The following is a 13,400-nucleotide window of genomic DNA, read 5'->3' as shown; positions in this document are numbered from 1 at the left end:
AAACTGTGCTGAAGCCAGAAAGTTTGAGTAAAGATATTGGTCTCTGAAAGGAATTTTTTTTCTACGTACCTGTCCAGTCTCCTACTACTTTAAGGTGGACCCCAAACGTTGCTTTGGTATCTGTAGGGCACTAAAAATATTAAATATATTAAGGACCGATTCTATGTAATGAGAAAGTAAAAAAACAAATGCATTCAAAATACAGTTGTTAAGACAGAATTTGTTGTAAATAGGTCATTCCTGAGGAGACACATCAGCAGCTACTCCTTTTATAAAGCAGGTCTAGCACCAGTATGGTTCCTCCACTCAATTGTTTACAGAAGAGCGTGGGGTCGCTTTTGTCTGGACGTGCCATTTGGAGCAACCACTTCACTAAGCATTACTCAGCAATGGTATCAAACAAGAATACAGCACTACAGAAGTACTTCTCCTACTGCCAACCCTTATCATTCCACATCAGGAACTGCCCCATCATCCCAAAATCAAGGCATTTAAAGAAACATCTTCCTATTTAGAGATTTCTGGTTTTTCAGGGCTCATAATTTCAAGCTGATCACTCTCATACAACTGTTGCTTTCTTCTGTACTAAAACTGAGATTTTGGTGCCCTTCAGAAGAGCTTAGAGCCTGCAAAGGAAAAGCATCAGAGTGCATGACATACAATAAAATCACTTTGCAGCCTCTATACTCTCACTTTACACTTATAACCTCACCTCAGGGCTACTTAAATGTAACTATCAACAAAGGAATTGTTATTTACAGTCTTATTTACACCATGATATCTAGAAACCTCCAGTCAAGCCATGTCAAAGGACTGAGGAGCCTTCTCAGTTCCACTCCTTGTCAGCCACAGGGAGAGCTCAAACTCAGTGGCTGGACAACTTCTGCTGAGACACCGAATGATTTCACACATGAACAGGATAAGCATTATTCCTCAAAGATTCTTTACTTTCCTTCTATAAATCAACACTATTGGTTTGTCTTTGACAGATGATACTACTACTTTTGACATCTTTCCATCAGAGCCTGTGAACAACTGATCTAAGGTCCATCATGAATTCAACACCCAATCAGTGACACTTCTGTCTCTACTTTCTCCTGCTACAGACAAACACTGAGGAGAAGGTTGAAATCAATGAAACGTATCTGTATTATAAATAAAAGAGGCTCGAGGATATAGTCCAAGCACTGAAGCCTCAATCATCCACCAAGCCTGTGAGGAGTCTTCTTGGCTCTTTTTTCAACCATTTCCAGCATGAAATCAATCTCAGATAAGGCTGGAGCGGGAAACCACTGGCCTCAGGGCTTGAGGATCCACTCCTATTCCTCCTTATACAGCAGAAAAGAAGTAGGTAATATTTTAATATTCTCTGCATCTTGCCAAAAACCTAGAACACAGACTAAAAAGTCCCTGCTAGTCATTCAATCTTCCTGAAGAGGAAGACCATTCTTTTTTAAGAGCACTGATCACTACTAAGATTTCTTAACTGTCATCTTCCAAGTTTTCCTACAAAAATTTAATACAGATACTTACTTAGGCAAGTCTTAGCCTTCAAAAATGCAGTATTGAGGTCACGGACAAATGTCGTATAACAAGGTCTGTGTTTGCTATGGCAGTTTGCACAATCCTCCAGAAGAAAAATATGAGAGCAATTCTCAACATAAAAATAGATGTGTTTTCTCTCAGCTAGAAAGAAGCATTCTATCTACAAAAATATTTGTTTTCCTGGGGACTTCTGTAAAAGCCTTTGGCAGAGTTGATTTTTCATTCTGGGTTGTCCTGAGGTTCTCTGTGTTTCACAGGAGACTGAGTGGTTTTCTTAGCACAACCATGAAAAATCCTAGTTCAGGACATCTATAAAACTGCCTGCTATTCCCTCATTCCATTACAGTTAGTGGCTGAACAACCCTTGACTCTAGCCGAAATAGGTTCAAATCTATTATACTTTATGTTAACCTTGGGACAAATCCCTTTTTACATTACATTGAAAAATAATAAAAAAAAGATTTACATCTCTTTAGCCTCCAGGAAGCCTATTTTGATTCCTATAACTAGACATGAGGGTTCCTCAGAGAGTTCTAGAAAAATCTTATTATGCTACTAAACCTTACCAGAAGAAACACCCATCATGCAGGCAATACAGTGTTAAATTCCCCACGTGCAATAGGAAGAAAAAGTGCAGATGGTCCAGCAAAGAGCCACCAAGATGATTTGGTTACAGAATCAGACATATGAAGAGAGATCCAAGAAAATGCGTTTAGTCCACAAAGAAAAGAAGGTTCAGAGTGATCAGAGTGGCCTCTGACATGGTCCCACACCACATCCTTATCTCCAAATTGGAGAGATATGGAACTGAAGGGTGGACTATTCAAAGGATAAAAATTGGGTGGATGGTTGGAGTTGGAGGGTTGCAGTCAACAGCTCCATGACCAGTCAAGGCCAGTGATGAGTGATGTCCCTCACCAGTCTTTGGACAGGTGCTCTTTAATATATTTATCAATGACACAGATGGTGAGATTGAATGCACCCTCAGCAAGTTTGCTGATGACAGAGTGGTACAGTTGATACAACAGAAGGAAGGGGTATAATCCGGAAGGACCTGGACAGGCTTGAAAAGTGGAATCACAAGAGTCAAAGGCCAAGAGTAAGGTGCTACACTTCAGTTGAGACGAGTCCAGGTGTGTGTACAGACTGGAAGAAGAAAGCCTCAAAAGCAGCCCAGCTGAGAAGGACTTGAGAAGGTCTTTTAGAAGGTCTTCATGGGTAAGAAGTTGAACATGAGCCAGCAGTGCATGCCTGCAGCCCCAAAGGATGACAGTATCCTGGGCTGCATCAAAGAAGAGGTGGCAGCAGGGCCAATTAAAGTCATTTTACAATAATTATCTGCCAATATCTAAAAAAAAGCTATAAAGACGATGGAGATGCTCACTTTACCACCACATCTGGTTACAGAACAAGGGAAAAGCTGCTTCAGGAGAAATTCATTCTGGATGTAAGAAAGACATCCTTCACTGGAAGAACAGCTAAATATTGGAATAGGCAGCCCACAGAAATGGAGAAATTTATCTTTTTCCACTGCAGAGGAATGCCCTTGCACCAGTATGTTATACAGACGATAATCTGCAGAGGATCCTTCCATCTTAAGTGCTTTGAAACTGTAATTTGAACTTGAAAATTTTTATTTTTGCATTTATTGTAAAAAACCACTTATTTTATGCCTCTCATCTCCATAAAGACAGCAAGTCTCCCAACTGTGGCTTTTTCTAGACTGTGAAAATTCTGCATAAGCTGAAGAAAAATATTCAGACAGAATTTTGAAAAGTTCAATGATAAAAGTGGGCTAACTTTCATGTATTATCAACAGACAACTGTGCAAGTGTAATGAAGTACAACAAAAGTATCTTTACAGATTGGACTGTCTTCATGGAATCAGGAAATCAAAGAATAGCTGAGACTGGAAAGCATCTCCAAAATCTGGCTTAGCTCATTCCCTCTGCTCATGCAGTCAGTGAGAGCAATGCCCAGTCTTGTTTTGCTTATCTTCAAGGAGGAAACTCCTCAGTATCCCTAGGCAACCCATGCCAGTGTTCATACTCTCTCACAGTAGATGTGTTTTTTTCTTTTGTTCAAATGGAACCTGAAGTACTTCAGTTTGTGACCACTGTCGTGTCACTGTATATAACTGAGAAGAGTCAGCTTTGATCTTAATTTCCCCCTAGCAGGTATTTATGCCCATCGATAAGATTCCCAAGCCTCCTCCAGGCTGAAGAGTCCCAACTCTTTCAGCCTCTCCTTATAGAAGAGATGCTCCAGACCCTTAAGCATTTTTGTGTTTGTGCTCCAGCATGTCTATGTCTCTCTTATACTGGGGAGCTCAGAACTTGAAATGAAGCTCAACATGTACTCACGAGTGCTGAGTAGAGTGGAAGGATAATGTCACTTATCTGCCTAACAGTTCAGGAGGCTGCTGACCTTCTTAACTGCAAGAAAACATTGCTGGTTCATGTTTAAGCTGGTGTGAACTCTTGTCCTTGTCCAACTCTTGGGTCAGCATCAAAAGACATGTGAAATATACTATTGCCTATTTTACATACCTCAATCTCTGATCACCTATTCCTTTTTATTTCATAGAATCATAGAATATCCTGAGATGTAAAGTACTCAGAAAGATCATCAAGAGCAGTTCTTCCCTCCATTCAGGATCACCCATAATCCAAACACTGTATCTGAAAACCTTGTCCAAATGCTCCTTGAGCTCCAGCAGCTTGGAGCTGTGCACACTGCCCTGGGTAGCCTGCTCCTTGCCCACCCCCCTCTGATCATAAACTATTGCTTTTTGAAGAACCCAACCTGATCCCCCCCAACACAGCTTCATTTGTAATATGTAACATTTCATCTTTAAAATACCTCACAGCTAACACTGCTTCAAGATTCTTATTACAGTCAGCTCATGCACACACATAAACTGACATCTATTTGTTCTGTACAGTAAAAGTCCAGCACAAGCTGAAGTGCCCTCTTGAATTGGAAATCAAGAAAATCAAGAAAAATTTATGTGGGCATTGGTCAAATAAGGGCATATCAAGATGCTTAAACAATGTATGATGTCCTTTCTGCAGTTGTGCATGAAAAAATCAGTAGAACTGCTTTTAAAATATGTTTTGGCAATTTATGTTTGGCTTTTCCCTTCTCCTTCTAATCTGGAAAGTCTAAGACAGAAGCCAGTGACTATTAACTGTACTGAAGCAAAAGCTGCATTCACTTCCTTGTTTATCTCTTATTTCTCAACAGAATGACAAAGAAGAAATTGTTAAGATTAGACAGTCCTGACATAATAATAAGTAAAAACCAAAATACATAATCCTCACCATTTATTTTCCTTAAATAATGTTTTCCAAACAGGAAAATCAATAACTTGTAATACAACGGGACACTGGACATTATCAAACAGAATGTCACACATTTTTCAGTTGTTCTTTCTTCACTTTGTAGAGCAGTAATGAACCTCATTTGATACACACATTTGATTAAAATGCCACAGTACACAAATTAACTGTGGCAGATAGGTGTAATTACGTGAAGCTATGTTAATCTTATTCTAACCCCAAGCTATCTGTATCTTCAAGAAGTGAAAGCTCTCACAGGTAGGAACGTCTCTGCTAATCGGGTTGTTCGCTTGCATTTGGCCATCCTCCAAAAAACCTGAAGACCAAAGGAATTCTGCTAAATTTAATAGAGCTGTGCATAGCTACACCCCTGGAGAAAACAATGTTCTCAGCATGGAAAATTGGTAGGTTTTCACAGAGTTGCTAATTGCAAGTGGGAAAGTTTATAATATATATCTTCACTCTATTTTTTGCATGCATTTCACGTTCTGAGCAATGAGAATGGTATTTTGGGCACAGAACTTCTGGAATATAGATTTCTCTATAGCTTGACAGAAAACAGATTTAAATTTTTTCTTCCTTTTTTTTTTAAATGCTAATCATAGTAGAAACACAAATTATCACGTAGCGAATTAGGAACACTCCCTGGAGCAGTAACTGAATTACCCTTACCATTGGTTATAGCTCTGGTATTTATGTCTACGCTGAAATAAAATATAGATGTATTTTTAATTAATAACTTAATAATGTAAGTAATTAATGTTGAACTCAGTACTAGATTAACATATAGTTGAAATATATTTTTTAAGTTTTATAGAATGAATGCAGTTCTATACTTTCCTCTATGCCTTGCTTTTATACAAATACGAAGTGAGGGAACTGATTACTGTGAGCTCACAGTGGTAAGGCTTTACACAGTGTTTTATATTGATATAAAAATTTCCTGGCATGGACGAGCAATGGAAAATCTAAGCATATGAAAGCACAACATATAGGAAGTGAAAACCATCTTGTCAGCATCTGTGTTTCCAGCTTCCTGTACCCAGATATCGCTGGTACCTATTACCAGTCAAGAATCCTATCCAGAACAAGAATGAGGTCACATCTTATTGAAACAATAGTAATTCTAAACAGTACTGAAATATTTTAAAATATTCTTTTATACCTTGAGGTGTTGGGAGAGAAGTCAAGAGCAAACTATCAAGAAAATACAAACTTAATTCCTGAAAGTTTCTAGTTCTTCTGTACATCTCTACCTTTGTCCATAAGAAATGTGAAGAGATGTTAATTATTTTAATAACAGTTCTGTCGTGGAAGGTGTGATGGATACATAAGAACTACACTGCAGAATATCCATTAAAAGAAAAAAGGAAAAGGAAAGGCAGGTCCAAGTTCTGTACCCCCACGTGACTGTGCACATAAAGCACATGAGAAGCTCCTGTACAGTTGCACACTCACCTACAGGCTGAGCAGTGCAGGAGATACTGCTCTCAAACTGATGCAACACAGCAAACACCAACTTCTGCCTGGTGCTGTATCAGGTGGCCTTCATTATTCCCAAAGTTACTAAGATCTATGCCACAGCTGGAAGAGCAAAGAAAAACCTCATCTTGTCCAGTTTCAAGAGCTATAAAGATGTTTGCAGAATTTGTTCAAATAAAGGTAAACTGCTTCAAAGGAGGTTTACACTTTTTGAAATAGCCGTTATATGATTGTAATATGGAGTTTGCAGATAATCTAACAGGGACTGTAAACACTGCTAAGTCCCTGATCTGCTTTCATGTCTATGACAGCCTGCCAGGGGGAACCAGCTATGCTGCCAACCCCTGCTCCGTCAGCCTATCCTTGCTCCAGACTCAAGAGAAATGCTTGCACAGATCAAGGGAAACATACAAAAGACAGCAAACTTGGAAAAGAAACAGAACTGGAAGAAAAACAGAACTACACACAACAACCTATTTTCCCTCCCACATCGGGGGGAAAAAAAGGTTTTTAAAACCCTGTCAACTGACAAGAACATGTGAACTTCATAATCTCAGTAAAATCGAAAGCTGTAGCTTGTCTGGTTTCATATAAAACTGATATAAACATTCCTAAAATGATTCATCCTGGCATTACAAAATGAAGAGGAGTGATGACAAACACAGGCATGCTATATAAAGGTAGCCAAGAAGTAGTAGCTAGACTTCAGACTGACTCACAGGAGGTGAACTCTGTAACACTGGGCTACCCCCCTTTCAACAAATGAATCCCATATGAAGCAAATTTCAAAGGAAAAAAGGTTTATCTGTGGAGTCTGTCCTTTAAACACACCTCTGCCTCAGAAGCGAGGAAAAGCTCAAAAAAGGCTCTGTTTATTTTTCTGCTTAGTTACTTTACAAATCAGATTTTGTCTAAGAGCTTTCCCTGTTGGAGAGCTACACAGCTATCCTAATTTTACTGGCATACAACAGCATGTCTCTGACTGTGGGAAAATTCTAACCATGGAACATAATTTAAGTATAAGGAGTGTCTGGATGATCAAGGCAAGACCACCGTGTCTTCAATACTACTTCAGCCAGAGCCCTCCCATTGCACATCTGACTCTTTGCAAGCAGCCCAGCTGCAGAAACATATCCCAAGCACTTTTCCCTTTCACTTTCCATTCCTTTACACTACCCGCTGTCCAACTCGAAACACCTGCAGTCTAGCTAGTGGGAAAAAAACACACCAAAATATTGTGGGATGCTTGGGATGCATCACGGCCAGCTGCAGCAGCAAGAGGGATCATTCTGGTCATCTGAGGTCTAACGTTGTCTGTAACAAACCACAAATCCACACCCACTAAATCCTGTGGGTCCACAACTGAGTATTTGCTACTTCATTCCCTGCAGTTTTCAGCTGTGAAACTACTCTCAGTATTCAAAACAATATTTTTTTTTCTTTTTTCTAGACTCAACCAATGAGCATTTGTTCCTTGATGTCACTCTTGCACCAGGGAAAACCACAGATTTTTAGCATAATATGTGTCTTAAGACTGTAAACAGGCCAGCAATTGAAAATGTGAAACACTTCTTAATTTTAAATGTCCCTATTTTTGAATAGGTGAAAAGGTGCTCAGCCTTCATGGCTGCAAAAAGTGAGAAGAGGCAGTGGAAATTCAAACACAGACACTGGAAAAGACTTGTCAGAGGTTTGAGATACTTAGCAGTTTTCATTAGTCATTTCAGAAAATGTTGTTTATATTAAGTAATTAATATTCAAAGACTGTTTTCTAGTCAGTCTATGGTAGTCTCACTCATAAAACGTCGCTAGTATAGATGCACTACTACTCCACACTTACACAGACTAGTGAGTTGTTTTTTTTGTCTCTGTAGCTTAACCAATGCAGAAAACCTGCAGGCTACTCTTTCATTCCCAGCAGATACATTACATTTCTCAAAACATAAACTCTTAACATTCAGTCCATATTATGCATTTCAAGTTGCTGCCTAATAGGAAAAACAAACCACAACTTTACAGGATGCTCAAGTTGCAAACGTTTGTCCTTGACAGAGCAAAAGGCAGCAGAACTGCATTTCAGCCCAGCATTGTTCTTTGAGTCCTCTGTGGGAATATAAACCTATGGTCAAGCAGCACTGCCTTGAGTTGACAGATGCATGGCCAAGGAAACCGAATGGCACATCAGGTTCCATCTCCATCATCCCTAAGCACTTACTTATTTTTAAGACAGCAAGAGAAAGTGCTCTGTTTTTTTAATACTTCCTTCATGTAATAATTGTATTAATGCTTAGAAGTTACACCTTTTTTTCCATCTTAAATTTTCTCCTTTACTTCCTAGGCTTTTCTCTAACCTAACCTAGAAACACTGCTTTTGATGGGAGAAAAAACTCTTCTCTGCCCAAGTCAGTGAAGATTTATTATATACTGTAAATTTATAATATCAGAAAAAAACATGTCTGAGTGTGACACCTTCTGTTCAAAGTATCTACAGAAGGAGAACATAGGATTTAGTGAACCTGAATGTAACAACTTCTCTGATCCCTTTATCCAAAAGAAAAAGATCTGTGAGTTTAAATGAAAACGGAGGTTTACTTATGGTTTTTATGCAGACCCCAGAACTATCGAGCCCAATGCGAAACCAAACCAGATAAACACATCTAAAGAAGCACTCTAAAGGCATCTGAAAGATTTAACTATTCTATTTTTGTTTTACTTAAATTCTTTGTTGAACAGCTGCTAGACTCTCCTTCTATGAAGAGTAGACATGCTCCAGGGATTTCTTCAGTTTGCCAGCAAGATACTTCATAATATCTGCATTTCCCTAAATGCTCTGTGAATCATCTTATAAAGCCAAATTTCACAACCATTTGCATGAGGTATTTAACAAAGCTTACTAGAATGTCATCATGCTAGAATGTTTTTATTGTATTTATTTTAGCTCTTCATGTCCTTACATCCTTTTCACTCTGGCAAAGTTCCAACAAGTTCTCCATTTTTTTTTTATGAAGTATTTAAGATTTGTGCCCCTGGGCCTTTCCTGTAGTACTGTTTATTTCTCGGGTTTTTGTTACAGAGTACGTATTTCTACATCAGCTCCGTAAACTGTCAGTGCCTTCACTGATGAACTTTGGATTATCCATGGATAGAGACAAATTTGTCTCTATCTAAAACCCTGGTTTTCTGTTATAATAGCAAATATGTTATTCATCGTAACATCGTTGTTTATACTTGTGTATTATTGGCTGAGACCTCCCTGACAAGGCATCAGGCCCCAAACTGTAGAAGCAGATCATAGCCATCACTTTGCAATCCTATCAGGCCTAAATCCGCTTAGTACCTGGATCAAAACAGGCTGTAAGGAAAAAAAGAAAAGTCAATCTAAAGAGGAAAAAATAACCAAAAACTTAAAACATGCAATAGCTTGGAGATACATAAGTAGAGTAAGATTATTCATCCTGAACAAGTACACCTCCTTCAGCTAATTCTCCTATTTACTCTGAGATGATTAATGGATTTAAGAGTTTCTCTGCCTAGGGTTCACTAATTTTATTACTTTACAATTTTAATTTGGATATAAATCAAACTAGGCTTTCTTCCTCAATAACGTAGATTTAGATTTTATGCTGGAATCTGCACATGGCAATGGGGTAACCCTGGATGTACCTGCAGACTGGGGACAAGAGGCTGAAAAGCCCCATGGAAAGGGATCTGGGCATTCTGGCCAACAGCAAGTTGACAGCACTGTGCCCTGGAACCAAAAGGGTCACCATGTCCTGGGGTGCATTGGGGCTAGCACTGCCACTGGGAGAGTGGAGAGATTGTCCCCTCTGCTCTGCACTGTGCAGCCTCACCTCCAGCACTGGGTGCTGGTCTGGGCACCACAATATAAAGACACAAAATAAGTGTCCAAAGGAGAGCTGCAAACATGGTGAAGCATCTGGAGGGCAAAGTCTACGAAGAGCAGCTGAGGTCCGTGGTGTGCTCAGCCCAGAGCAGAGCAGGCTGAGGGGAGGCCTGATGGCGGCTGCAGCTCCTCACAGGGAGCGGGGGCAGCGCTGAGCTCTGCTCTGTGTGACAGCGACTGGGCCTGAGGGAATGGCATGGAGCTGTGACAGGGGAGGGCGGCTGAGGGTGAGGGAAAGGGTCTGCAGCACAGGGCGGTGGGCATGGAACAGCCTGCCCAGGGCTTTCTGCAGAGCAGAAGCTTTAGCTTTCACTGAATCTCAGATGTCAGTCACACCAAAGTTTAGAAGAATTCAGTTCCTGGTCATGTCCGTACTTCACCGTCTGTCACAATCTGAGTTCTATCTGAACTGATGTAATTGTTTTCTACCTTCTTTTGTCACAAGAAATCAACACTGATAAAACAAGATTCTTGTTATATGAGATGCTGGGAGTAGACACCAGAATCAATAGCTAAGCTGTCAAAATGCAGGCTTGTAAGAGTTTGTGGCTTGTGCTGACTTTGCAGCAGAGACCACATGAAAGTATCCAGCATGTCTTTTGACTCAACATCTACAAAACACAAAGCTATTTCAACGGGACTTACTGTCAGCCTTCCATGCCAATGCAAGAAGCAATTCCAAAAACATACAAGCGCATCACCTTATTTTCTAGAGACACATATATATTCCAAATGAGAATCTACTTGTTAAGTTACTTATTAGGAAAAAAAGAAAAAAAGGATGAATGCAGTTATCAATGGTTGGTATCACGTTTTTTTGCTACTGCAAATAATCAGGAATGTGATTAAGTTTCTGGAAGGATGGGGATCTCAATTCAAAGTGGAAGGTCTAAGATGGGAGTGGAAAGAAAAGTAATGCTATTTAGGCAAGCCTTAGTTCTCTTCATACAGGGTATAATTAAGAGAAACCATAATGAAGTTAGAGAAATTGAACACTACATGTTCAAAAGAAAAGGGAGAATTTCCTGAAACTCATATTACAAAGGCTGCTCCAAAAGTAATGCCTCCTATTTATTTCCATGCAAACTACAACACATTTCAAGAGCACGAAAATGCTGTTTCATAAAGCCAATTTTCAGCTACAAAACATTATTTCTCAACATAGTCATCACAGTTAGTCCAACAAAGGATCACCAAAACACTGCACCTTTCCTGCGAGGAGGGGATGAGAGTGCGGGGACTTCTCAGCCCTGGGGAAGAGGAGGCTCAGAGGGGTGTCATCCATGTCCATCAATATCTGCAGACAGGGTGCAAACTGGATGGAGCCAGGCTCTTGTCAGTGGTGCCCAGTGCCAGGACAAGAGGCAGTGGGCACAGGTTGGAACACTGGAGGTTCCTTCTGAACACCAGGAAGCACTTCTGTGCTGTGTGGCTGATGGAGCACTGGCACAGGTTGCCCCCAAAGGCTGTGGGGTCTCCTCCTTGGAGATCTTCCAGAGCCACCTGGACATGGCCCTGGGCACCCTGCTCTGGGTGTCCCTACTGGAGTGGGGGTTGGAACAGATGGACCCAGAGGCCCCTTCCAACCACTCTATGATTCTGTCACATAAAGTTTTTGACAGCAGAACCAAGTCAGTTGTTAGAAAGGAAGCCAGATTGGCAGCTCTGAGATCAGAGTAACATGAGTTTTGCTCCTCCAAATTCCTGTGCGCATTCTGCACCAATTACTTCTGCTCATTCCTTCTACCATCACAGGGAGGAATGCTTTCAGTTGACAAAAGGGAAAAGAAAACAAACACCACTGCACACATTTCTGAACAATGCCCACATCTTTATGTTCACTCAGTTAAAATTCATAGCTCCCTCTGGCTCCGACTGAAATACATGGGAGCTTTACAAGAATACAATAAGAGTGGGCTCAGGCCCTTTCGTGCGGTCTCCCAGAGTTTTCCTCCACCCTGGCATTATGTAAGAGAGTGAGCTAAACTGTAAATATTACATAACCTCTAAAAGGGAAGGGACTAGTAAAACATCAGCATGACTCCTTCAGGCCAAATCACCCCTTCCTTTCTGTTTCTACTTAGTGTTGGCTGAGTGAAGTGCTAAGCCTGAACTACTCATTTCTCTTTTGAGCACCGAACAGCACAACGGTGCTAGGGAGAAAGTTGCAACCTTCCTCCACACCTGCTGCAGGCAACGCTGCATTGCAATTCAGCACCCAAAAGCTTTCATTAGGGCTTTTAGCCCCATGTTCCTGTACTAGCCAAGAAGAGTAATCCTGGGACTACCATCACTGAAAAAAAGGAGCAGTAGTAGTTTTCCAGCTTGCTAGGTAAAAACAAGTAGGTCAGATGAAAGCAGACAAAAAAACACCCAGCGAAGACATTGCATACACACTCTATAAGCACAGTCCCATGTCTGGAATCGTGTTAGATCAGAAAATGCTTTCTGTGCAGTACTGCAGCCCAAGACATGTTCTGTGACCTAAAATGACATGGAAATGACTGTCCCCTGCTTACACTGGGCAAGAAGACTCGCACTTGCAAACCCAGACATTTAAAATCCTCATGATGCTGTAAAACAGACATTTTTTCTCTAGCATAGCTGAGGATCTGTACATCTGTAGCAATAAAAAAAAAATGGAAGTTAGAAACCTAGTAGTAAATTCCTATCTCAAAATTTCTTATCTTAAAATAATTAAAATACACATACAATCTTCCAACAGTTATGCTGAAGGATATCACTGTACTTTAAAGTATAAAGCATTCAGCATGAATAGAAATTGCCAGGTCTGGTATTATATATATGCATTATATATATGTGCGTGTGTGTGATACATTGTGGAAATGGAGTGGAACTGGCCAGTTCTAACATTACACATCTAATATACGTGTAAAAATTACACCACCTGCAATTTATCAAGTAGAATTGTGTATTTAACTGAAATGAAAGGTACAAAAATTGAATATAAATTACTTATTTATATTCAATAAGACACTCAGAACGAGATGCTTTTCATAGCTCCTAAATTTAGAAGCTTTCATTCAAAAATCATTTTTTTTAATAACAAGCAATATTATAGTACGCCATTTTAAACTACAGATGAAATCCTCAACTCATGCAAAGAA

At 40.0% G+C, this 13,400-nt stretch overlaps 1 protein-coding gene across 2 annotated transcripts in view; it reads right to left on the bottom strand.

Moving 5' to 3' along the window:
- The window catches only part of NOX4 (NADPH oxidase 4), a 105,554-nt gene that overhangs the window by 59,360 nt on the left and 32,794 nt on the right, over positions 1–13,400 (bottom strand). For both annotated transcript variants that reach the window (XM_048940139.1, XM_048940147.1), the window contains exon 12: positions 70–130. In XM_048940139.1, coding sequence (XP_048796096.1) covers positions 70–130 — 61 coding nt within the window. The remainder of the gene's footprint in view (positions 1–69; positions 131–13,400) is intronic.

Source organism: Lagopus muta, chromosome 1, assembly GCF_023343835.1.
Source record: "Lagopus muta isolate bLagMut1 chromosome 1, bLagMut1 primary, whole genome shotgun sequence".
Taxonomy (NCBI): domain Eukaryota; kingdom Metazoa; phylum Chordata; class Aves; order Galliformes; family Phasianidae; genus Lagopus; species Lagopus muta.
The sequence above is the reverse complement of the archived record's forward strand: the minus strand, read 5'-3'. Positions and strand labels throughout refer to the sequence as shown.